Source organism: Rasamsonia emersonii, assembly GCF_000968595.1.
Source record: "Rasamsonia emersonii CBS 393.64 chromosome Unknown ctg1118621760095, whole genome shotgun sequence".
Taxonomy (NCBI): Eukaryota; Fungi; Ascomycota; class Eurotiomycetes; order Eurotiales; family Trichocomaceae; genus Rasamsonia; species Rasamsonia emersonii.
In genome coordinates, this window is record NW_013563192.1 from 31,727 (window position 1) to 55,164 (window position 23,438).

At 48.3% G+C, this 23,438-nt stretch overlaps 9 protein-coding genes across 9 annotated transcripts; 5 read left to right on the plus strand and 4 right to left on the minus strand.

Annotated features, from left to right (window-relative positions):
- Nucleotides 1–233: 233 nt before the first annotated feature.
- T310_4117 (uncharacterized protein) lies at nt 234–1,546 on the minus strand (the record flags this gene model as incomplete). Its single annotated transcript, XM_013473002.1, has 3 exons — nt 234–1,415; nt 1,468–1,474; nt 1,527–1,546. 3 exons carry the CDS (start codon nt 1,544–1,546, stop codon nt 234–236), a joined length of 1,209 nt encoding a protein of 402 aa, XP_013328456.1.
- Nucleotides 1,547–3,030: 1,484 nt separating this feature from the next.
- T310_4118 (Eukaryotic peptide chain release factor subunit 1) lies at nt 3,031–4,948 on the minus strand (the record flags this gene model as incomplete). Its single annotated transcript, XM_013473003.1, has 5 exons — nt 3,031–3,086; nt 3,294–3,443; nt 3,532–4,660; nt 4,717–4,766; nt 4,828–4,948. 5 exons carry the CDS (start codon nt 4,946–4,948, stop codon nt 3,031–3,033), a joined length of 1,506 nt encoding a protein of 501 aa, XP_013328457.1.
- Nucleotides 4,949–6,338: 1,390 nt separating this feature from the next.
- T310_4119 (Transporter) lies at nt 6,339–9,062 on the plus strand (the record flags this gene model as incomplete). Its single annotated transcript, XM_013473004.1, has 6 exons — nt 6,339–7,305; nt 7,361–7,489; nt 7,544–7,641; nt 7,698–8,261; nt 8,585–8,638; nt 8,736–9,062. 6 exons carry the CDS (start codon nt 6,339–6,341, stop codon nt 9,060–9,062), a joined length of 2,139 nt encoding a protein of 712 aa, XP_013328458.1.
- A 544-nt stretch (nt 9,063–9,606) lies between these two features.
- On the plus strand, nt 9,607–10,390 carry T310_4120 (60S ribosomal protein L23; the record flags this gene model as incomplete). Its single annotated transcript, XM_013473005.1, has 3 exons — nt 9,607–9,816; nt 9,943–10,235; nt 10,303–10,390. 3 exons carry the CDS (start codon nt 9,607–9,609, stop codon nt 10,388–10,390), a joined length of 591 nt encoding a protein of 196 aa, XP_013328459.1.
- A 1,162-nt stretch (nt 10,391–11,552) lies between these two features.
- T310_4121 (Uncharacterized protein) lies at nt 11,553–12,233 on the plus strand (the record flags this gene model as incomplete). Its single annotated transcript, XM_013473006.1, has 2 exons — nt 11,553–11,724; nt 11,875–12,233. The coding sequence occupies 2 exons, from the start codon at nt 11,553–11,555 to the stop codon at nt 12,231–12,233; spliced, it is 531 nt and encodes a 176-aa protein (XP_013328460.1).
- Nucleotides 12,234–13,095: 862 nt separating this feature from the next.
- T310_4122 (Forkhead box protein L2) lies at nt 13,096–15,282 on the minus strand (the record flags this gene model as incomplete). Its single annotated transcript, XM_013473007.1, has 1 exon — nt 13,096–15,282. One exon carries the CDS (start codon nt 15,280–15,282, stop codon nt 13,096–13,098), a length of 2,187 nt encoding a protein of 728 aa, XP_013328461.1.
- A 2,001-nt stretch (nt 15,283–17,283) lies between these two features.
- On the minus strand, nt 17,284–19,091 carry T310_4123 (Aspartate kinase; the record flags this gene model as incomplete). The annotated part of the gene is made up of 4 exons (XM_013473008.1): nt 17,284–17,381; nt 17,458–18,716; nt 18,783–18,842; nt 18,943–19,091. The coding sequence occupies 4 exons, from the start codon at nt 19,089–19,091 to the stop codon at nt 17,284–17,286; spliced, it is 1,566 nt and encodes a 521-aa protein (XP_013328462.1).
- A 1,016-nt stretch (nt 19,092–20,107) lies between these two features.
- T310_4124 (uncharacterized protein) lies at nt 20,108–21,671 on the plus strand (the record flags this gene model as incomplete). Its single annotated transcript, XM_013473009.1, has 4 exons — nt 20,108–20,641; nt 20,697–21,164; nt 21,215–21,246; nt 21,299–21,671. 4 exons carry the CDS (start codon nt 20,108–20,110, stop codon nt 21,669–21,671), a joined length of 1,407 nt encoding a protein of 468 aa, XP_013328463.1.
- A 980-nt stretch (nt 21,672–22,651) lies between these two features.
- T310_4125 (dTMP kinase) lies at nt 22,652–23,394 on the plus strand (the record flags this gene model as incomplete). Its single annotated transcript, XM_013473010.1, has 3 exons — nt 22,652–22,834; nt 22,961–23,109; nt 23,190–23,394. The coding sequence occupies 3 exons, from the start codon at nt 22,652–22,654 to the stop codon at nt 23,392–23,394; spliced, it is 537 nt and encodes a 178-aa protein (XP_013328464.1).
- Nucleotides 23,395–23,438: the final 44 nt, after the last annotated feature.

Below are 23,438 nucleotides of genomic sequence, written 5' to 3' on the forward strand. Positions count from 1 at the left end.
ATATCTTCCTTGTATTCACAGTCTACAGGGGAGTTTCCTTCGTAAGTATAGTGACTGTTTCGAGTTTATCATACAATTCAACAGCTAATACAATATTTCGTAAAAGTAGCTCATCTAAGAATTTCATATCCCCTCATCATATCTACCGTCACATCAGTGTAAGCCTAGTCGTGTACCCAACGGGTGAAGGGTGACTGCAGACACATAAAACTCCTGTTCTTGGGAACGAAACTCTATGAATGCGCATTTTCTGTCCATACTGTGCCTCTGACGGCGAGTCCGCCGCTCGGTCCTTCAATCCATACTTCCCAGGAGTCGTCACCACGGCTGTCTTTTGCTTTGGCGCATATCCTCATTTCCTCATCGACGTAAAGGGGAACAAGGTTCCTGTATTCGATTTCTCTAATCACCCGTCCCATTCTGGCCAGGTGGAATGAAAGGACGGTGAGCATAAGCGTCAAAGACAAGGGCCCATGTACAAGGAGATTTGGATGGCCTTCGACATCACGAGTGTATTCCTTGTCGATATGAATCAAGTGAGCATTGAACGTTAGGGCTGAGTAACGGAATAGTAAGGCCTTTGTAGGTATTATCCTACGGCTAATTTCGGGGTTTGAGGGTGCTTTGGCAGGGAACAAATTCATGTCAGTACCTTCAGCGAATGTAGATCGATGGTACATACGTTTTACAAGCCTACTGTTCCTTGTATGGAGAACTTCACCAGACTCAAGTTTCTCCGATGTCTGCTCTCGCAGGAACACTAGGTCTCTTCGTTCAGTGAGAATGCTGCCCTCGGAATTGGTTTCATTGTTCTCAAGGACCCTGCGTCTGATAGCTTGCTCGTCTTCCCCCTCTTCCACAGGTGCAAAGCGTCTCTCAATGCTAACAAAGACCTTTTCCTCTCCTTCTTGTCCCTTGACCGTCACATCTCGGATGGCCTCAACACAGACTGCACGTTGACCGTTCAGCAAAAGGCCCCCTTCTGGTGGAAACTTAATATTACCACCAGCCCACAAGCGATGGTTAAAAGGTTCACCGGGATAATGCAGAATGTCTGTGCCATCTGGCAGTAACTGCGATAATGTGACTTGGGGTGGGAAATATATCAAGTGATGACCTACTGCCATGCGGCGCGGTTGACAGATTGATGGAAGGGTCATTGAGAGGCTATTCTCTGGCGATGATGGGGGCCGCAGCTCTGGAAGAATATCCATTAAAGAAAGGTCCAAGAGATGAGATGGCTGCGGAGACAGGTAGTCATAGGTTAGAGGAAGACGACGCGCTGTCAGATCATGAAGTAAATGGTTGTGAACAGATGATGAGATTGTGCGGCTGAAAGCCAGCGATATGCCTGTAGAAAATTTCCCAAGGCATAATGAGTTGCGAAATCTTGCCGCCATTTGCATCACTGGGTCCTGGTAGATGAAAATGTACACCTTACCAATATAGACATAATCCAACACTTACGTTGATCCTTTTCTGTCAAGCAGCACAGTGAATGTTTGTCATGTTTGCTTCCGTCCTACATTGAAGATGCCGAAGTCATGTTGGGCATAATAGTTAGCATCGCCCACAAAAGAATTCTCATCTGCATCGATCCTCGTCTTGATGGAATGCTGGGGCGTATTATACGAGAGGTATCAATAGCGTCCATGTCTTGTGCCCCTTAGGGAGCAGTCTTTATGGGAAAATGGAACGGCTTCGTGTTACTTTCCTTGGCCCCGCAGCTTCCTTTTCGCATCAGGTCCGTAAGCTTGAAATCCAAATCATTGAGTCTATTCTTATGCTAGTCTATTCACTGACAATTGAATCAGGCAGCCCTAGAATCCTTTGGTCCTTCGGTGGTGCTCTCGCCTTCCTTGTCATTTGCCGACGCGTTCTCCGCCGTTCAGAATAACGAGGCTGAGTATGCGGTAATCCCCTTCGAAAACTCGACCAATGGCTCTGTTGTCCAAACCCTAGACCTTCTCGCCGACAGAGAAGGCTTATACAGCGATGTAGCTGTTTGTGGTGAACATTTCCTGACCGTCCACCACTGTCTTCTGGCGCACAAGAATGCAACTCTATCAGGAAGTGGAAACAACTATCAGTTTATAACCAAGCTGTACACGCATCCCCAGGCTTGGGGGCAATGTGAAACATTTCTTTCCAGCCATTTCAGAGGTGTCGAGAGGCAGGATGTATCTTCAACATCCAAGGCCGCGGAGATTGTCTCGAAAGATACGTCCGGTCACACCGCAGCAATTGCCAGCAAATTTGCGGCAGAGTATCATGGGGCTGAGGTCTTGGAAACAAACATCGAAGATAGAGCCGACAATACAACGAGATTTCTCATTCTGAGGAATGTCCGCTCGGAGCGGACGGACAATGTGTCTTCTCACCTGGCAAGCGGCGCGATGGAGAAGGAAGTACCTGACAGCCCGTGCACGAAATACAAGACCCTTATATCCTTCATGATCGAACATTCGACACCAGGGGCGCTAGCAGATGCTCTGTTAATCTTCAAGGCCCACGGAATGAATCTGACTAGCATCAATTCCAGACCGAGCCTGATACGCCCCTGGCAGTATATATTCTTCGTTGAATGTGAACAGGTTCCAAGTGCCCACGCATCCGATTCCATGAAGCGAGTACTCGAGGATTTAAGCAAAATCTCAAAGGCTTGCAGAAACCTGGGGAGTTGGAAGGACGGACTTATCCCGTCATCCTAGGACGAGGCTTTACAGGTTGAGTGCTCATCTAAATAGTATCCAGAAAAAGCAGCTAAATTTGCATCCCTTGATAATTATTCGTTGGTATTATCTAAAATTCGAAGTGCAAGGACACTTCAAAGCTTGTTTTCTGGTGTAAATTGCCTGTAGGGTCTCGATCCGAGCTCCTGCACCATGCCTAAACTTTGTATGTCTATAAGAAGAGAACAATAGATAAGAATCCATTGTGATCAGTGATAAAGAGTGAAACAGAGGTTCATGTTCTTCTAAAATGAGCGACTAGCAGAACAAATAAGAAGCACGAAACTGCGCCGATACACTAAATAGTGACTGCTTCACAACAGCAACCCAAACTGTCACCTGATTCGTCCGTCCCTATAAGATAGGTAGTTGTATGCAGACACCAACATGTTATGACCGAGCAATCCCCTAGCCTCTTCAATTCTCTAGGCAATTGGAAAACAGGGGTCCAGGTTATTCACGCGATGCCGGTGCAAGTATCCACAATGCGGAGCTTGGATGGCCCTTCAGACAGTCAGCGTCTTGCCAAATTCCTGAATATCACCGAGACAGGCGGCAAACCTCGGACAAGCTTCGTGGAGCTCTGAGTACCAAGGCTTCTGGATGGCGTGCAAGTAGCCTTGAAGCTCTGATTGGCGCCGCTCTTGCGTTCTACGCGGCGAGCCGTCAGAACATCCACCTTGGGGACTTCTGGGCATTCATCCTCGCTCTCTGCGAGGTCACAAAACCGTCAATCTAGATTTAAAGTCCCTGTCAGTGCGCTGGCCCACCTGAGACAGAGGTTAGGAGCTTGACATACCGTCATAGAATTCATCATCGTCATCATAATCGGCAAGCTGTTCGAAATTGACTTTGTAGCGAAGCATGGCCCCAATGCCACCAAAGCCTTTAACGAACTGGTTTCCCTCGCTGGATTTGTCGGACACGAATTCCAATGTAGCTCCGAAATCCTTGTACTTTTCAGCAAGCCATTCCAGGAACGAAGTCTGCTCGACAACCTCCATTTCTTGACCGGTCTCCTTATCCATGAAAAGTTCTCGGTTTGCCTCCTGAGCCTTGGTGGTATGAAGGATGACCTCATTACCACTAGAGGATTTGAGAACCCAGCGGGTAATATCCAGGTTCTCGTAGACAATCAGAGTTTCCGCTGCACCCAATTCCATTGCTTTGAGTGTGTCATCGATGCCGTAGCAAACTTTGCCGGTGTCCTGACTAATTTCCTCAAAGTACTTTCCGATCAACTTCTTTTCCTGGATGAATTTGACATTTCCCAGAGTTTCAGAGGCAAGTTCAATGGCCTGGTTGAAGCCGTTCTCACCGCCATATGAAACATCAACAACCTTTATGACCTTCGCCTGGAGGCGACTATCGAACATGTCCGACTGGTTGAGATCGTTTTTGAAGTCTGCAGATCCAGCAAGTACCAACCCAGCAACATTGACCTTGTCATTTGTGATGAAATTTTGAACTGCCAATTCAGCAACCTTGCGAACATAGTTGTGGCGTTTTTCCTCTCGGAGACGAGCGAAACGTAGCGCGGATTGACCACCACGACCATGCTTTTTGGGAAGATCGACAGTGAATTTCTGGATGATCTCTCTGGTATTGCCACTGAGCGTTCCGAAGAGTGCGCCATTGCCGTCCATGACTATAAAACCGAACTTCTGATCAGATTCGAGCAGCTCGCTGAGAGCTTCGGTATGAAATTTGTTGTCGCAAAGATACAGAGACGTGTTGATCGGCTTGAACGGCTCGAAGTCAATGTTGATCTTCCTTTCCTTGCCTTCCGCTGTGATAATTTCACCACAATAGATGACAAGACCATTCGGAGGGACCTTGTTGTACAATTTCAGACGCTGCTGCGTAGACGTAATGGCTGACAGAACTGACAGACGGTTGACACGAGATTTGATATTTGATGCCGTGCCCTTTAAACAGTTAGGTCATGCGGTCAATGTGGTGTGGCAAGGGGGGAGCAACTTACAAATTCTTCAGCCAACATCTTCGCGGCTCGAGAAATCTGGTCCTTTGGGGCTGTAGAGGCCCAGTTAGTAGCCGCATTGGGGCTGGCCAGTTTGAAAGAGGGGATACTCACGGATAATGAGAGAAATCATGGATGTTCCATTTCCTCTCGCTGCCTCGAGCCGCTTGATCAGCTTCTTCACCTTCCATATCTCGATGTTCTTCTCCGCGTCGTTGGCCTGAGTCGTGCTCATGTTGGGCGACAACGACGTGTGACTGGGTTGATGAAAGCCTTGCTCGTTGAGGTAAAGGACTACTCTGTCAGTCCTGTAATTTATCCAGTCAAAGGATAAATCGAAATAGCTTCAGGACAGATGAGGCTGAGCAAGATCCTATCTTCAACTCCAGTCAGCGGGGTTGTTCAGTAATTTTCGTCAAGGTATGCTGTGGGGGTTAAAAAACATCGTCAGGCAACGGGCGCTGATATAATCATAGATGTGGGAGATGATTGGTCAGTCACTCCGTGTGGCTAATAATACTGTGCCACGGTAGCACTGACTCACCCTTCCTCCATCCCATACTATGCCCAGTGTGGTGTGTCTATAAGAATAATAATATTGTACATATCATTGTGGTCAACTAGCCATCCATATTGCTGCTACACTCTTGTCCTCAACAAGGAAACATTATTGAGAGTTACGAGTATCTCTGGTCCGGTACAAGCAAAGTGGGTAAATGCTACTATTTCCTGGGGGGCGCAGAGCCCTGATCACACGGTGTACTTTAATGTCTTCCGAAATCCCCTACGTATTTTCTTTATATATATGGATTATATGTGTCTAAGCAACTTCGAGTACGGAGTATTTGTGTTTTGTTACTTCGAGGGTTGAGCCCAGTGCTCACACATTGGTTATTGTGTTAGATCATGTGACTGCTTATCAGTGACCCCGCCATGAGGGCTAGTCGTGACCTAGATCTATGGTTATCTGGTCTGGTGGGTATGGAGAGGTTACCTAGGTAGATACCTTTAAACATGTCTCCCACAAACACTTGTAATAATCCAACCTCAATGGCACCAACTCCGGTCATCACGGTCTTTCAGAGATTCCAATGAAGCTTATACACTGCCATACACTTACTTGGCGTCTATCTTGACCTCTCCTTCCACTCTGGATAAACTGAATTCAACTCTCCGAATCCCATAGATCATTCTAGATCTGAAGTCCAGGCCACACCAATTGAGGTGTTCAGGAGCAGTTGAGTCTTAAAACAGTATTTTTGCCATCCCTTGGAAACCTCCGCCTTGTCCGACGTCTGCTTTAATTGTGTTGGTCTCCATCGACCTTACTGTTTTGTTCCCAATGTCGCGTACGGAAAGAAGGGAAACCTCTGGTTCAAGTGAGGAACAATATCGCCGTTCATTCAGCCAAGGATCTGTCCGTTCATATATGGCCTCATGGATCCCCGGTCGTTTCTCTCCGTCTTCATCTGCCAATAATTTTGACGACGACACCCTGGAGAATGGTCTTGAGTCGAACTCTGATGCTCTCCAAAGGTGACCCTCCATAGGGCTGCATGTCGTTTCAAGGTCTCTGACTTGGCCGCTTACACCTGTTCCAAACGTCTAGGACGTCATCGATCTCCATGCGTTTTCGGAATGCAGGCGGAGTGAACAGCATCGACAATTTTGCACGCTCGTGGCAGAGAGCAGCATCTTTTCCAGAAGTCGTACCGCGCCGACCCTCCTTCATATTCGCCGGACCCGACGCCTCCCAGGCTGCTAGTCCCAGTAGCGCTTATAAGGACCTAGAACCCAAGGAGCGACAGCCACTTCTACCTTGGCATCCTGGCTTAACAAGGACACAGTCAGATGGTGTCATTGAAGATGACAGGCATGAAACTTCACTAGCGGGACCCTCAAGGAGAGATTTCCCGGATACTGGACTCCTTGGTACCCATGAGACATCATCCCTAAGCAGGAGTTTTGGAACGTCTTACGGCACGATTTCGTCTCGAGTAAGTGACGTAACTCGGCAACGTGCAATTCAACTCCACAGTGAGCAGCAGCAGTCCATAGATGGAGATCAGGATACAGATCGCGAACCACTACTCATTAGACAAGTACAACGTGAAGACGGGACGAAGCAAAACGTCGTCGTTGGGAAGTCTACTGTCCCGCAGACCATCTTCAATTCAGTCAACGTATTGATTGGCGTCGGTTTGCTTAGTCTTCCCCTGGGGATTAAGCACGCTGGATGGCTTATCGGGCTGTTATTTCTAGCCTTTGCGGCAGTATCCACAGCTTATACCGCCAAAATTCTCGCAAAATGCTTGGATGTTGACTATAGCCTGGTAACATATGCGGACTTGGCGTATATCAGCTTTGGACGTCAGGCCCGTATCATTACAAGCCTTCTTTTCTGTTTGGAACTTGTAGGCGCATGTGTCGCGCTTGTGGTATTGTTCGCCGACAGTCTTGATGCGTTGATTCCTGGACTTAGCCTTGTCCAGTGGAAGATTGTCTGTGGAATCATTTTGATCCCGCTGAATTTCGTCCCTCTGAGATTTTTGAGCGTAACCAGTGTCCTTGGTATACTATCGTGCACTGCGAGTAAGTTTTTGGAGTGCTCTCTTACACCTCTGCCAACTGTACTAACTCGTCGAAGTTGTCATGATAGTGGTCATCGACGGCTTTATTAAACCAAATTCACCTGGCTCGCTGCATCAACCAGCGAGAACTTCGATCTTTCCGGATAATTGGGCCACTGTCCCACTCAGCTTCGGGCTCATTATGTGTAAGTCAATTCTAGAGAAGAAAACGGGGATGAGGGTATCTGACTCCTGCATAGCTCCCTGGGGCGGCCATGGTGTTTTCCCAAACATCTATCGAGACATGAGACATCCTTTTAAGTACGGGAGAAGTCTGCTGGCTACATACATATTCACTGTAAGACGGCCATTTCCTAGGAGAACTTCATTCTCTAACTTCACCTTCCGAATTAGTATTCACTCGATTGTGCCATGGCGGTCATTGGCTGGTTGATGTTTGGAGATGCGGTTCGTGACGAGATCACCGCCAACATTTTGTTGACTGCCGGCTATCCTCGTGGTCTGTCGATCTGCATTATTATATTCATCGCGATTATTCCGATTACGAAAGTACCGTTGAAGTATGTATTGCCGGCCTGGTCAGATGGACCTGACGAAAGTGCTAACAACGCCCTCAGCTGCCGACCACTCATAGCTACTGTTGAAATCCTCTGTGGCCTCAACTCACAAAACGACTTCCTTTCCCTCCAGGCCAATGGATCCACGAAAACGGCAATCCGCATGGCGAGGTTCGCGGTTCGCATTTTCGTTGTGATTGTAATCGTCTTCATCTCGATCGTGTTTCCATCTTTCGACCGTATTATGGCATTGATGGGATCCTGCTTGTGCTTCACGATATGTATCATATTGCCGCTGGCATTCTATCTGAAGATTTTCGGAAAGGAGATCCCTCTTGGAGAGAGAATTGCAGACTGGGTGCTCCTGGTTATGTCGTCGATAATGGCGATCATTGGAACAGTATGGGCATTCTTACCAAAAGAAAGCATTTCTGCCAATTAGACTATATTTTATCTTTGTTATCAATACAAGTGATCATCTGTTCGTACCCATCGTCGACATACTATCATCGAGGGTAATGCAAAAGTTGTTCCTTGACTTTCCGGGATTCAACATTTCTTTTCTAAACCTTTTATGTCCATGACTTGAACTGCCGTCATACTCCCACAATTGATATACAAGTTTCGCTGTCACTTTTTCCTTCAGTAGACTGAATCCCAAGGATGCCATGATGTCCTGCAGCCTTTGTTTGGTGAGATACCGCGAATTGGTGACGCATGCAGCAGGCAACACAAGAAACAAACACGGAGAAAAATCGGTTAGAGGGCAGTCAGGAGGTAAGACCTTTGTTAAAAAGGCAGTGCATCGTTTCAGCATATTTCCTCTCCCGGCAGCGGTAGGAACATAATTCAATACCAACGAAAGGCTGATCAGATGAAAGCGCTCTTCATCGCTTGTGGGGAGAGGCCTCTCCATGAAATCCTGTTGCAAAATCCCAGGTTCTTGAGAATGAAGGTCAATTCTTGTGACGTCAAGGGAGCGATCTTTGGAACAGGCATTCTTGGTGCTGAGGGCTCCAACTTCAAGGACCCTCAGCTTACAAGAAGAACCTCTGAGTTGTGTCAAAATGGGATGGATCCAGTCAATGAGAACAGTGCTCGAGTCTCCTCCTCGCTCAACCGACTGCCCCGTCCTGCTGGCAAGCTGGTAGCTTTCCAAACCGCCATTTGCTTCAATCTGAGCGTCAATGTTTTTGACTAGGTCGGAATCTCCAGCAGCCAAAGCCTTTGCGCGCGCTTTGAGAAGTTGATGGTGAGAGCGGATTAGATTCCGCGTTGCTTTTGAGGACAACGACGGAGGCTTCGCTTTCTTGATCAGCGGCGGACGAGTGCTGGAGAGCAGCAAAGGGCGCTTAGAGCGCTGCTTCTTTGCGGTCATGCTAGGAAGACCGTCCCAATAAGATCTATGGCATCTGCGACGTTTCTACAAGTCATTACGGAGTATTGCCTGCGATCGGATGCGGCAGAACCCTAATGTTTTAACTTTGGGTCCGCGGGCGGTGAGGGACCTCGAGCAATAACCGCCTCTGCTTGTTAGAACTATCTAAGTCAGGTGACCCACACAGCAGAATGAGGGTTTTCGCTTAGCGAGTGCACTTCAACAATTCGGGTTCTCGACACTTTGAGTCCGTGACAACCATCTCGACAACGCCTACGACAGCCATGGCACCAAAGGGGGAAAACAAGAAAGGTAATGACTACTTGAAATTTCTTCGCCTGCTTTTTGTCTACCAGGAATTGTCAAGATGTCTTTCCCGGAGCCGTTCGCAATGCAGGAAATCTCGTCGCCGTCGAAAATGCCCGCATATCAAGATATGCACCTGATCAAAAGCCTATACACCTTCCGCGGCGTGACCTGTGGAGTGAATTTAAATCTTGACAATTCGTGGCTCTCGGAATCGTCTATTTGCGATCCTTTCAGCGGCACAGTAACTGACACCTATTGTTCCAAGCAGGTACCAAGGTCAAGCCCAGCGACAAGGCTGGCGCTGCGGCTAAGGCGGTCCTCAAGGGAGTTGGCGTATGTTCAATCGTACCCCGCGGTTTTCATGCCTGAATTCAATGCTGAGATTGTCTTCTAGATCCACTCCAAGAAGTCGCGCAAGATTCGCACTTCGACGACGTTCCACCGTCCCAAGACCCTTCAGCTCTCCCGGTCGCCGAAGTACCCCCGCAAATCTATTCCTCATGAGCCTCGCCTCGACGCCCACAAGATCATCATCCACCCCCTGAACACCGAGAGTGCCATGAAGAAAATTGAGGAGAACAACACCCTTGTCTTCATTGTGGATGTGAAGGCAAACAAGCGGCAGATCAAGGCGGCTCTGAAGAAGTTGTACGATGTTGACACTGTCAAGGTCAACACGCTCATCAGGTACGAAAGGAGACGATCCAAACGCGGTTGTTGTAATTCTCTGTGTTTGTAGCTAACTTCTGAGCAGACCCGATGGTAAGAAGAAGGCTTTCTGTCGGCTAACTCCTGATGTGGATGCTCTGGATATTGCGGCCACCAAGCTGGCTATTGTCTAAAGAATAAAAAAGAAATTTCCTTGGGTCTGGATGGTTCATTAGGTGGTTCATCTAAAATATCAGTCACGGCTAAAACGCCAAAACTACAACGAAGTTTAAATGATTCTTCCAAGAAAAAAAATTGTTCCAGACGTATTCAGTTTATGGGGCTCATTCTAGGTCGGGTTGATAATACAGTAAAAAAAGTAAATAGAATTACATGTTTCCGAAGTGCTCCGTCCTCCGCATCAATTGGTCGAATCCCATACGAATGCCAATTCCCCTATAGTAACATTTTGGTCCCCGATGACGAAACGATCTCATCTTCTTCATGTCCATCGACAAGGAGAGCTTAAGAACTGCCATTGACGGAAAGAAATTTATTGTCCACGAAGGCTTTCCAGATGCTTCAAGATAGCCAGGTTGGCATCCATCCATCTCTCCACGCAATTCTGGGCGCACGTCTCTTCTGTTCGGTCAAGCTGACCGGATTTGATCGTAGTGATACATTTCTTCCAGCAGATATCGGAAAGGTGGTGAACGGCTAGACGATGTGCAGAAAAACAGAAGTCAGCGAGGAACTCCGCACCAGGAAAACGACCCAAAGTGGTCGAATCAAGTGGGGGGAAAAAAATTAGACGGGGACCATGGGAATCAATTGGAAAGATTGGCTTGTTTGCATCCTACCCTGCTGGATATTTGTCCTCTGTGCTTCATTTGTTAAAAACTGGTTCAATTCCTGCCGGTCCGAAGCGCTAAGCTTGGATATGTCGATCTGAGGCTGGCCGTCCATGTTGACGTAAAAGTAATAAAATCGGACTTTTCAGTATGGAATAAGCTTCTGAGGGGATTTTTTGGACTCGATTCGTAGTCGTAACAGACAGACAAGAGATCTTGAAGTAGTATACTGACGTCGTGAGCTGCAATCCCGACGGACGGTCAATTAAAGGCGGTGTCAAGCGGCAGAAAAACAGTTAGCCTGGGCAGTGCGTTGCCTGGTTAGTCATGGACGTTGCCGCCGCCGCAGAAGAAGCGGGCATTTTGGATTCAAAAGAACAATACAGCTCCCAAGACATATCAGCGCTTTGTTTCTGTTCCAGAGACAAATGAATCTCTTTTAATCTGCCCGCTGTACCAATTTTACCCTTTTTTATTTGTTTTCCCGAAACCTGCAATCTGCAAAATGCCTCCAATCCGGACGTCCCGCAATCGCAAACCCCCGCCAGCCGGCTTCGATGACATTGAAGATACGTTATTAGAATTCAGCAACAAGATGAAAGATGCAGAAAATGCCTCTCATGAAGGGAAGAAGAAGCATGAGGTCTTATGGCCCATCTTTCAGATCAGCCATCAACGTGAGTTGCCATTTGTCGACACTCCAGTTCCCTTCTTTGTTGTAGCTTTATTACACATAAGCTTCTTGCTATTCTGACAGAATCAGGTACTAACTGTTGTGGACCCTCCAGGATCAAGATATATATATGACCTGTATTATGTGAAACAAGCTATATCGAAAGAGTTGTACGACTGGCTATTAAAAAACAACTATGCTGATGCAAACTTGATCGCAAAGTGGAAGAAACAGGGTTACGAAAAGGTATTCCCACATATATTTGTTTCTATGAGCAATTTTTTTTCCCCGTCTTTCTACGTTTTATCCTTCTTATGTTCTCCCTCCTTCCTTGCTGGACACTGGGCTAACAACTCCATGGCATTCCAGCTCTGTTGCCTTCGCTGCATCCAAACCAAGGAGACCAACTTTAATGCGACTTGCATTTGCCGAGTGCCGAAAGCGCAACTCAAGGAGGAGCAGGCGATTCAATGCGTAAATTGCGGTTGCAGGGGCTGCGCCAGCAGTGACTAGAAATTGCCTCCTTCATTTTTTTTTTAGGATCCGAACTGCTCCTTCCGGATGGGCCCACCTTATGAATCGGAAATATCTCGGTATTGTGGTTTACAGCATTGTTTTACGTGCATCCTGTACGCTTTTTGGTATTATCTGTGTTGACTACCAGAGTTATCGGTCATAGTAGGGGGGGCAAATTCTCTTTTTACTATGTGATTTGGAGGGCGTCTGGCGCAGGAAGTCAAGTGTGGATATGTCTGGGACTGTCATATTACCCGAAATATCTGTCATTATCACTACATGGCGAGTTGATACCCTTCCTAGCATTCATGAATAATGGCCATTCTATTACGGGTCCTTTGGAGTGTGAGGGAATTAAAGGTTAAAAAAAAAAGTTAGAGCTGAGATAATGTTCAAGGCGTTCGATTGTGATCAATCACTGTCATTTGTGCTAAACATCAAGTAGGCAGGTCAAAAGTTCATAGAGACATCGCATTGGTCATGTACATCTTAACATGGTTCATCAGATCGTGACAAGTTGAACGTCCCACACTCATGACAAAAAGCAATTAACCCTCAAAACAGACCTGACAATGCTAAAACCAGTTTCCCTCCTAAAGACTCCAAACATTTGTTACCCCAACACAAGATAATCATGAAGCCATAGGAGGCAAGATATTGAAAAGCATCAAGAATTACTTTCCCAAATCGTGTTGTGAAGCGCCCGATTTCCGTTTTGAATATCAAAAGGAGGCCATGGCAAAAGAAGGATCAGAAATGACGCTCCAACCATTGACTGCCCTCTTTGCAACCCTCCAAGAAATAGTATACTGGTCATCAAACGAACCAGATTCGAAGAAGAGGCAAAAAAAATTACCTTTCAGAAGAAAGAAGTGTTATTGTGAGGAGTAAGGTGGGAATGGAGTCCATGTCCTTTGGAGGTAGACTCATCCTTGTTCGCTCCACCAATTTTCTGAAACCCTTGCAAAAGGTCAACACCATCCACATCGCCAGGGCTGTCATCGAAGAGACTGAACGAGAAAAAGTCATCATTTGCAGCATCGACATAATGGGCGGATTCTGGCATCTTAGATGGAGACTCCGGGAGATCAAGGCTCTTAGCTTTGTTCGAAGACACAGGACCCATTTGCTTATTGCCACTTGCGGCAGTGATATCAGCTAGTACAGAGTCTGAAGCCTCCGTCCCCTCGCCTGAAACCCGTTTGCCGGAACGCTTTGTGGGAGATTTATAGACTGGAGTGGAGATATTCTCGCCGGTCTCATCGGCAAAGATATCGAAATGCACATTATGATTGTCATTCGGCGTGAATGTCTCGTCCTGAATATTGAAGGCGGGACTCCAAGGAAGGTCTTCATCAGTCAATCCAAGGCTCTTGATCGGAGAATTCACCATCTGCTGTATCTTTCTCCGGTGATTACGCAGATTGGTATTTGGTGAAAGCGATGGCGGCGGCTTTGTAGGCTTCTTGAACTTGATCACCGGGGTGATTGGAGGAGGCAATAGACTGACATATTCTCCACGGAAAGGAGAAGACCCGGCCCCAGGAGCTGGATCCTTCTTCGACGCTGTAGAATGGCTAGGACTGATGTCATGGGAGGAGCTCCGGATACGCGCAATCTCTTCTTCCGCACGGCCACGTTTAATGCGGGGTGGTTCGATATCCAAATCCGAGGTAAGGATATGGCCAGCCTTGTTGGACCTCAGCGCCGACGATTCGAGTGAAGAATAGTAACCGCTGTCATTCATGGCAACAGAGGGGCGCTTCCGTGAGCGTGGAGCAGCTGCCGAAGACGAGGTCGGGCGGGACGGAGTAGGCGGAGTACCTTGGCGCAAGTAACGTGGGGGGGCGACAGGGGGAGACGAATGGATGACCTGAGGGGGGGAGGAACGGGGGACCTGAGATTGAGAGGCCGCAACGCAGACGCCTTCATCGCCACTGTCATCCTGAAGTGCAGGATCCGAAGCAGGTAGGGTCGCGTCAGAGGATAGGTCCTGGGTTTTGCTGGCCTGGGAAGCTTGGTTGGATGAAGGCTGGGGCGGAGGGACTCTCCACATAGTTGTTCCAGAATTTGGAGTAAATGAAGGCGACTCCTTCTGCCCGGATGACGCAGGAAGGGGCATACTTGACATTGTGGCTCGACGGACAGGCTTATCCTTGAGGAACTGCGCCTCCATACCGGGCTCGATCGCCCAGTAATTTCCCTTTCCTGGATCATCCTTCGGGCGTTCCTGTTTGACAAATGCCTTGTTCAGACTGAGGTTGTGTCGAATACTGTTCTGCCAGCCCGTATCACCAGATCGATAGAACGAGAACGTGTCGGAGATCCACTTGTAAATCTGCGAGAGCGTCAATCTTCGATTCGGGGCGCGCAAGATTGACATGCCAATCAAGGTCGCATAGCTGTAAGGAGGCTTGGTGCCATCATCTTCGATAGGAGGCATTTCGTGAGGCTCAGGAAGCGTAAAATTGGATGGTTCCTCTCGTTTCTGTTTCTTCGCAGGTCGATCTTTCAATGGAGCGGACTCCATGAGGGTCCTCTTCGGAGGAGGTTTAACCTCGCACGTGGGATCGGGAAAATCAGCAAAGCTGTCGTCGTTGCCCGCTTCTGGTTTCAATTGTTGCTCCTGTGTATGCGCGGATGGCGCACTGGCATGGGTGGAGGAAGAAGAAGAAGAAGAAGAAGCTTGCTGAGGTAATGACGGGGTTCGACGATGATTCTCGGCGGAGGGGGGTTTCTTGGTAGGGGAATCGGTTGTGAACATCGGAGGCGAGGGAGCTGTGATGGATACGAAATTCAATTTTCCTTGTCCTGGATGAGAAGAACTTGTTCGACGACGGCCCTTGACAGGTGAGGGACCATGAGCACTGCTGGATGGCGGATTCAGAACACAATCTGAAGTTGAAGACACATTCTCGACAGGGTCGCGAGGCAATGGCGACGGTTGGAGACCAGCAGGCTGCTTTGAGGGGTTCATTGGCCGGTCGGATGACGGAGGGATATCAGGGTTACTCCGCGACTCAGGCGGAGGACGCGTCGAAGCCATCTGGACGACAGCTCGACAAGGTATCCGAATCGATGGCTGCAGAGACCGTAGGGTGTGACACGTGAAAGGACGTGAGAGAACTCGAGGACAATTAAGGATAGCCGGCTGGGAAGGTCAAGAGGTTGGTCACTCAGGATAGGATACCAACCGAGCGACGGATCGATAAGGGAGTCTTGAAATGAATAGATAGGCATCCAAATTGCAAAGACGGCGTAGATTCCAAGAACCCAAAACCAAAGCAGATTGGCACAGTAACGAGGCTTTGGGACAGGCAGCGGACGAGGAGGGATCTTTCTTTTTTCCCTGGAGGACAAAGGCGTGGATCTGGGAGAGGCGGAGAGGGAGACAGGCTCAGGTTAAGGCAGCGACTTTTAGGCCCGCAAATCCGGCGATCCGGAGATGGGGTAAGACAATGGGGGGTGGAAATCAAGCGAAAGGTAAGGATAATTCGGCGGATCCAAGATGCCAATAACCGGGAGCAAGGTTGACCTTTCGACGAGGGAAGTGGGCGCGGGCGTCAAGACTGAACTACAGAGCCAAGGGCGATCAGAAAAGCCTCGACGCTGGGGGAAGATGGATGCGGTCAGGTATTGTCATAGACGCGTTGGACACGCGTCGATGGGGAGCACGACGCGTGTTTGGGACGGTCACAGGACGACGCTGGCCCTGTGGCTCAGCCCGCGTGTTTCAAGCGCCGAGCGGGGTGGGGCCCGAGTGACGTGGGCAGGCCGCCCTCCATTCCCGCCCTGCCCTGCCCTGCCTCGGCGCGGGTGGTCTGCGTCTTCTGCCCAATCGTCTCGCTCCTGGCGACGCGTGCCGGAAACGATGCCTGGAGGATGCATCCGAGCGCCCTGATAGGTTCGCCCTGACTACCCAGCCTGATGGATCAGAGCGACGTCCTTGGAAGCAAGGATCGTTAATATCATCCTAGCTCCTCCGTGCTCCGTACACCGTCCTCCATCCTGGCACGGGAAGAAATCTAATCAATCATATGCGGCAGAAGACCTCCAGCTAAATGATACACAGAGTGGTATCTAATAGTCGTAGGCCTAGATCTAGCGATCGAATCCATCCAATGCCCCGAACTACTTCCTATCGCAAACAGATCCTCATAACAGCAGCGCCGTCCACTAGAAAAATGCCATTGTAAGCCAACTCTTCAACTACACAACCATCCCAACCAAGGGAGTCATACTGTTATGCCCAAGCCCTCGGGACAACCAATAGAATTGCTTTATTCGAGTTGCATTGCAAGGATTTGGATGTATGTACTGTACTGTTCATACATCAAAGGCGTTACGGCATATCGGGTATGGAGATTTTGCTGGAGACTTTCGGTGGGAAATAGATCTATCCAAGAAACGAAAAAAAAAACATCGGTGTAACAGGGCCATCGTTGTTGATTCCCAGTCCAAATAGATGGTGGCGAAAGCGACGGCTTTTGAGACATGCATACCCGTCCCAGGTAGTATTGTTAACGCGGTCCCTCCTCACGTACTCTGTGCTTGTTCTCTCCATTATTCACAGTTCCCTGACAGACCTCGTGACTGTGAGCCACAGTCCTCGGAGTCGAGGCCGAGAGTGTCACAAACTGCCTACATTTGCCAGACGATAATGTCAATGTCTATCTATCTACTGAACAAGAAGTATATATATATATACAGACAACAAGAACAAGATTACGCCCGTTTTCGTTCTTCATGAGATGTCGTGAAGCAAGAAAATATCCTTACCCCAAACAGCCCCTCCCAAACAAATGTCAAAAAGTCAACTGAATATATAAACGCCCGTGGTGCGCCGCCTCCGGAAAAATTTTTCCGAACAATGTGCCGCTCTATCTCCCGTATCATGACCTAAGGAAATAAGTGGGTTTCTATGCAACCAGTTGAGTCTAATAAATAATGCCTTCTGCACCAATGAAATAATAGGATCGGATCTAGTGCGCCGGCAACATTTCTGGATGAGAGAAAAAAAAAGCGAAACAAATCCAGGGTCCAAGGGTCAATCCAAGAAAGTGAACAGACTGGTATGGAGGATATTGATCGCACGATCGGCATCTCGTTCATCTATGACGCACGAGATATTGATCTCGCTTGCCCCTGGACAAGGTCAGCATCCACACCGCCCAGATGGAAGAGGGAAAGAAAACGAGCCCCAATCAACTGCTGGACATACCTTGCGATATCATTTCAATATTGATATTGTTCTCGCCAAGGGTCGAAAACATCCGTCCGGCGATCCCGACCATATTCTTCATCTGCTTCCCTACAAGACTGAGAATCGCCATTTCCGGGATAATATCGACCGTGCCATATTTCCTCAGGTCCTGAATGGCCCCGCGGAGGTCTTCATCAACGATCTGATACTCGTCTCGGCCAACACCATTAAGCAGTGGCATTTCCGAATGAAGAGCCATGGAAACATGGACCTCACTGGTGGAGATCAAGTCGATCGAAAGACGCCATCGGTCCAAAACCGAAAAAATTCCTGCAAAGAAGCCATGCGACAAAGAGCGTTTGTTGGAGTGCACGTTGATCACGAGAATCTTGTGTTTAATGGTCACCGCCGTCGGTCTCTTCGGACGTTCATGGTGCGACAGAAGGCTCGAGCTTCGCGTCCGGAAAAGCTTTGGATCATGTCCAGGAGTCGTTTTCTCGAGCTCTGCCGGCGAGTCGGGAAAGATCACAGTGCCTTTCCCCTTGGGGTTCATGACATTCTTAATCCGAATGGGTATTCTTGCCCGAATGACTTGTTCCATTGTGAAGGGATGGATGACCTCGGACCCGTAAAATGTCAATTCCGCGGCCTCCGCTGGCGTAATGGTTGGCAACAGACGAGCGGTAGGGACTTTCCGGGGATCCGCAGTGAAGATCCCATCGACCTCTTTCCACACCTGCAGTTCCTCCGCATGGACTCCGACTGCAACAAGGGCGGCGCAGAGATCCGTATAACCACGACCGATCTTATCTAGCAAGCCGCCTGGGACCGGCCCAAAGTAACCAGTCACGACCGGCACCTTTATCGTGCAAGCTTCAACCTTGGCGCCCAGGACAGCGGCCAGGCGGTCATAGAATTCTTGATCGAGGCCCTGATTACCGACTGGGAAGTCAATTACCTCGGCCAAGTCCACGTATTGCGCGTCAACCCCGCGATCTTGAAGAAGGGCTGCCATCAAGCGACAGCTCAGCTTCTCTCCAGTGCTGATCACTTTGTCAACACATCGAGGGCTGATTTCCCCCAGGGTCTGTGCGGCCTCCAAGATCTTGAGAACGTGAGCGCATTCCTCATGAATCTCTGTGATCAACCGGTCCCTCAATTCGATCGACTGCAGCTGTTGTTCAGCAACCGCAAGATGCTCTTGCCGCACAGCTTCCACCAAGGTAACATAATTTTGCGATTCAGGGTTTTCGGCATCCCGCGCAGCCCGCAGCAGGCTGTGGAACGGAGAAACGTTAGGAGGTTGTAACGAGGCATGGAAGAATAGGGTTGTTGTGACTCACCGATTTGTGGTGCCCTCGGCCTTGGATGAGCTGCTTCTGGCTGAACAGACCACGGCGACTCTGTGTTCGGATAGAGAGGGTCTAAATGCAACCAGGAGCAATCAGCAACTCATTGGAAAACCGCATGGAAGGGATTGAAGGCCAATGGTTCAGGTCCTACATGACAATCTGATCAACGATGTTGAACGCAAACTTGCCCACGCTGGTCCCGCCAAATTTTTGGACAACCCAGCCGGCATCGGATCTCATGGCGTCGCCGTTTGCCAGAGGCGGGGTAGGCAGTGAGACAGGTTCTGGGAGGGAATTCATGCTGCCGGACAAGAAATTGAAGTAAGAGTAGAGCACAAATGCCTTGATTGTTCTCCAGGAGAGGCCGGGAGAGGCCGGGCCTGACTTAAGTGCCTCCGGAATACTTGCGAAGCGGAGTCCACGATGACTCTATACCTTGTCTTTTTTTTCGGCGCCGAGCGGGCACAGGGCCACCAACGATATCGGCGCTGCGGGCGGAAGACCTCACATGCGCCTAGCCCAGTTCAGCCGGAAACAGTCTTAGGTCATCGGCATGGCTTCAAGGCATGCAATTGCGATTGTCCAGTGCATAGTCTGTATCCCAATCGATGCCAAATTTTTTTTTCCCCTGGAGGCATCATAGAATTCGATCCCTTTCCCTCTCTTCTTCTCATTCCCTTCAGCCGGCTGTTGTAAGGCTGTTCCCGGTGCCCCGCCACGATCGGATGGAATGAGTCAATCTTAGCTCCTTAGCAGCGTACAGTAAATTACGGCGGACTACCTATCATTACCACTCATCAGACAAGCAAACTACAGACTGCAGCGGATGCCAATATATACATGCACGCATATATATGTAAGGTCAAGCGGGCAATTTGTAAGCATGTACATATATACATATAACTGTCAACCTCAATAAACCTCCCTTCCCTGACGTTACCTACCTCCTCAGATACCCAATATACCTGGTGAGTAATAGCATGAGAGCTGTTGGCACTAGGTCCGGATATCAATGTTGACACCTCTCGTTTGATCGCTTTTCCCTCGTTTTTCTTTTTTTTTTTCATCCCTTCTTTTCGCTATTTTTTTATCGTATCTTCGTTTCGTTAAATTTCAAAGCCATTCTTTATGATTGTCTTGAGCTTATACCAGCCAATACGACCCCACCCCCGGATGGCTGGAGCCAGCGGCTGAGGCACCGGCTCCCGTGATTAGCGTAGGTACGTAGTCAGCGTCAACTGGCAACCACCCACAGGCGGAAATTCCAGCATCACCAAACGCTGTAGCTGGATATTTGTGGAATCCATAGGCGTGTTATGGATGACGCAAGAAATGAGCCATTGTCATGCCCCTTCTGCGAGTTCAGCGATCATGATAGCTATTTTCTGAGCCAGCACGCTGAAGTCTGTCACCCAGAGGAAGAGAAGTCGCCTTCCGACAGGCACGATGACAGCGAAGCGGCAATCAGAACGGCCGAGGAAAACTTTCAACGTGTGCAATGTCGCTTGACGAATGAACATGGTGACAGAAACTCGTATATCGATTGTCCACATGGCTGTGGAGAATCCGTGACAACCGCTGAACTGCAAACCCACCTGGATTTGCACGTTGCAGAAACGTTAGCACTCGAAGATTCCGGGAAGTTTGACGACCGGATCCATAGGGCGAACTGTGAAAATAGTGACTTCCGCGGCTCTTTCGAGATCGAGCAGTGTTTGTCAGATGCTCAACATTTAGCCGCCTCACACGATCACGACCCGGTTTTGAAGGTGAAATCGTCGGAAACTGGACGTCGACGTGAGATTCGTGAGACGGCCACTCATACAGGAGGCAGTATAAAGAGACTAGGGGTACTAAGCAATCCGTATGACTCTTGACAATTACTCGTGCTAACCAGTCATGTAGCGCGCGGAATTGGGCCCTTATGCTCATGAAAAGCAGATGCCGGCATGGTTGCGGAAGCTACTGCAGAATGGGGCTAAAGTGACCAGATTGAACAAAATAGGTCCCAATGGCTCAATCCTGAGGGATGAGATTGTCGAAAACGAGACCTCTCAGGTCATTCCCGTTCTAATGCAGCTTTGCCAACAAGATAGCTCTGTTCAGCGTGCTTTTTTCTGCAGCCCCAAAGTCCGACATATTTTCAAATTACCCAGGGAAGGGGGGTTTTGTGGCTATAGGAACATACAAATGCTCATTTCTCACATTAAGGAAGCTCAGAGGCCTGGTCATGAGCATTTTCCTGGCAGAGTGCCCTCTATTCTTGAACTACAGGACCTGATCGAGCGCGCCTGGGACATGGGATACAACAGCACTGGGAGGATCGAAACAGGAGGTATAAAAGGCACAAGGAAATACATTGGTACTCCGGAGGTAAGATCGGATTTGAACGGTTGTAAACCCATCTGCTGAATACCATGCAGGCACAGGCTCTCTTTCTTAGCCTCGGGATAAGGTAGGCATTGTATATTCCTAACTGGGTTACGACCTAACACATCTGTTTGTAGATGTGAAGCCAGCGCATTCAGTAGGACCGAATCGATGCGTGCGCACGATGCTTTGCTACAGGCTGTGGCGGCCTATTTTCGATCAGGCTGCTCGGTAGACGGAGAGGAGAAAGTCTTGAAAACCGATTTGCCCCCGATCTATTTCCAACACCAGGGGCACTCCATGACTATCATTGGCTTCGAAGTCAGGGAGAACGGCAGCGCAAACTTGCTTGTGTTTGATCCGATGTTTAAGACCTCGCCAGCAATAAAACGGCTGATCGGGCAATCTGTGAAGGCTTCGGATCCTGCCCGACTGATGAAGGCATGGAGGAGAGGAGTCCCTTACTTGCAAAAGTACAATGACTTTGAATTACTACGGTTATGTGTCTAGATCCACCTCTTTGTCTTCAATCGAGATCTAGAAATCAATACCATGGCTGCACATAGAGCTTCTAGTAATCTATAATGCACCGTTTTGTTTCATACTAGACGAAAATCCAAGGCAAACTGACAAGGTCCGGCCGAAAAAAAAAGGAGGCTCTACTGGAAAGTGGTCTCTGCTCTACTGGAAGTGAGGTATATTTGAGGATGTGACGGCGTAGGATTTCTTTCGAGCATGCCACAAATCTGTGCCATGATTTGGACCCTTTACACCCTATACAGATACATAGCGAGAGTTTTTCTACCGGGGTAACTCGCTGCGTATTTGGTTAAGGATATTCTGGCGCATCACCGACTAAAGTTTTGATTTATGAGGTTATATATATATTTCTTTTTTCTCAGCGGAATACATGCTTACAAAAGAATAAATAATTTCTCTCAGTCATTCCAACGTGATAAAACCACACCACTAAAAAAAAGAGAGAGATCCTCGATCTTTAAGCGATGTGGATGTGGCACCTGGCTTAATTAAATGTGGATGAGCTTTGATTCAAAGCGATGTGGAATTACCCGTCTGTAATGTATGGCATTATCATTAGTATCCGGAAGTGCTGCTCTTTAAAACAAAACATACATCAATGTCTGTACAAGATTCTCTGGAGAAATTACATTAATAGATCACTTATTTCAGCCATTGTCTGCACGGAGTATTTAAAATAATAAGCAATCCCGCACTAGCCCAGTGTATACCTAGGTAGGTACATACATTTGGACTGAAAACAACACAAACTTAAAAACTGCCCGCCTTCGTCTTGGCATCATTTTTTGAAAAAAGATTATCTTTTCGCAGCGCTTATCGGCGCCACTGCTCCTCCCAATTTTTCCGGATCCCGCCAATTTCCCTCAACAGACGACAGGGATTGCGCCCTTCCGTGTCGAGACAGACAAGGTTGACTGCGTGGGTTGTTTTCGCTGGGTGGGCGCACAATCATGAGAACTTTACCAAATATCATCATCACAGGTACTCCTGGTGTAGGAAAGACGGTCCACTGCGACCAAGTTGCGCAAGAAACCGGGCTGCGACATCTGTCAATCAACCAGGTTGCTAAAGATCGAGATTGCTATGACGGATTTGACCAAGAGCGTCAGAGTTGGATAGTCGATGAAGACAAGGTCCGTATGAGATTTGCCATATGACGGCAAGCGACGCGCGTGCAAGAACTCGCCCGAGCATCAGTCTTAATGTTGTTTCTTGTTTTTATCAGTCAGTCCTTATTACTGATTCTTGCTGGATGCTAGTTGCTGGACGCCATTGAGGATGAGGTTCTCCAGGGAGGTTATCTCATCGACTGGCATGCTTGCGATCTCTTCCCTAAGTCTTGGATCGATCTTGTGGTGGTCTTACGGTGCCCTTCTACATCTATATTATATGACCGTCTATCAGCAAGGTACACATTTCCCTGTATAGATATGAGATTTCGCAGTATTATGACATATTGCTCTGACCATGAGATATGAATATTCACAGGGGGTATTCACAAACGAAAGTGGAAGAAAATATGGACGCCGAGATATTTGGATTGCTTCTGGAGGAAGCAAAAGAAGCTTATGATGAAGAAATCGTGATTGAATTAACGAGTGAAAACAGCGAAGATATAGAGAGCAACTGTGCTAGAATCGCAGCCTGGGTAGAAGCATGGAAGAAATCTCGGGCCAAATCCGCAGCAGATTGATATCTTCTTCGATGCTGATCTTGTCTAAAATCTTCATTGTAACT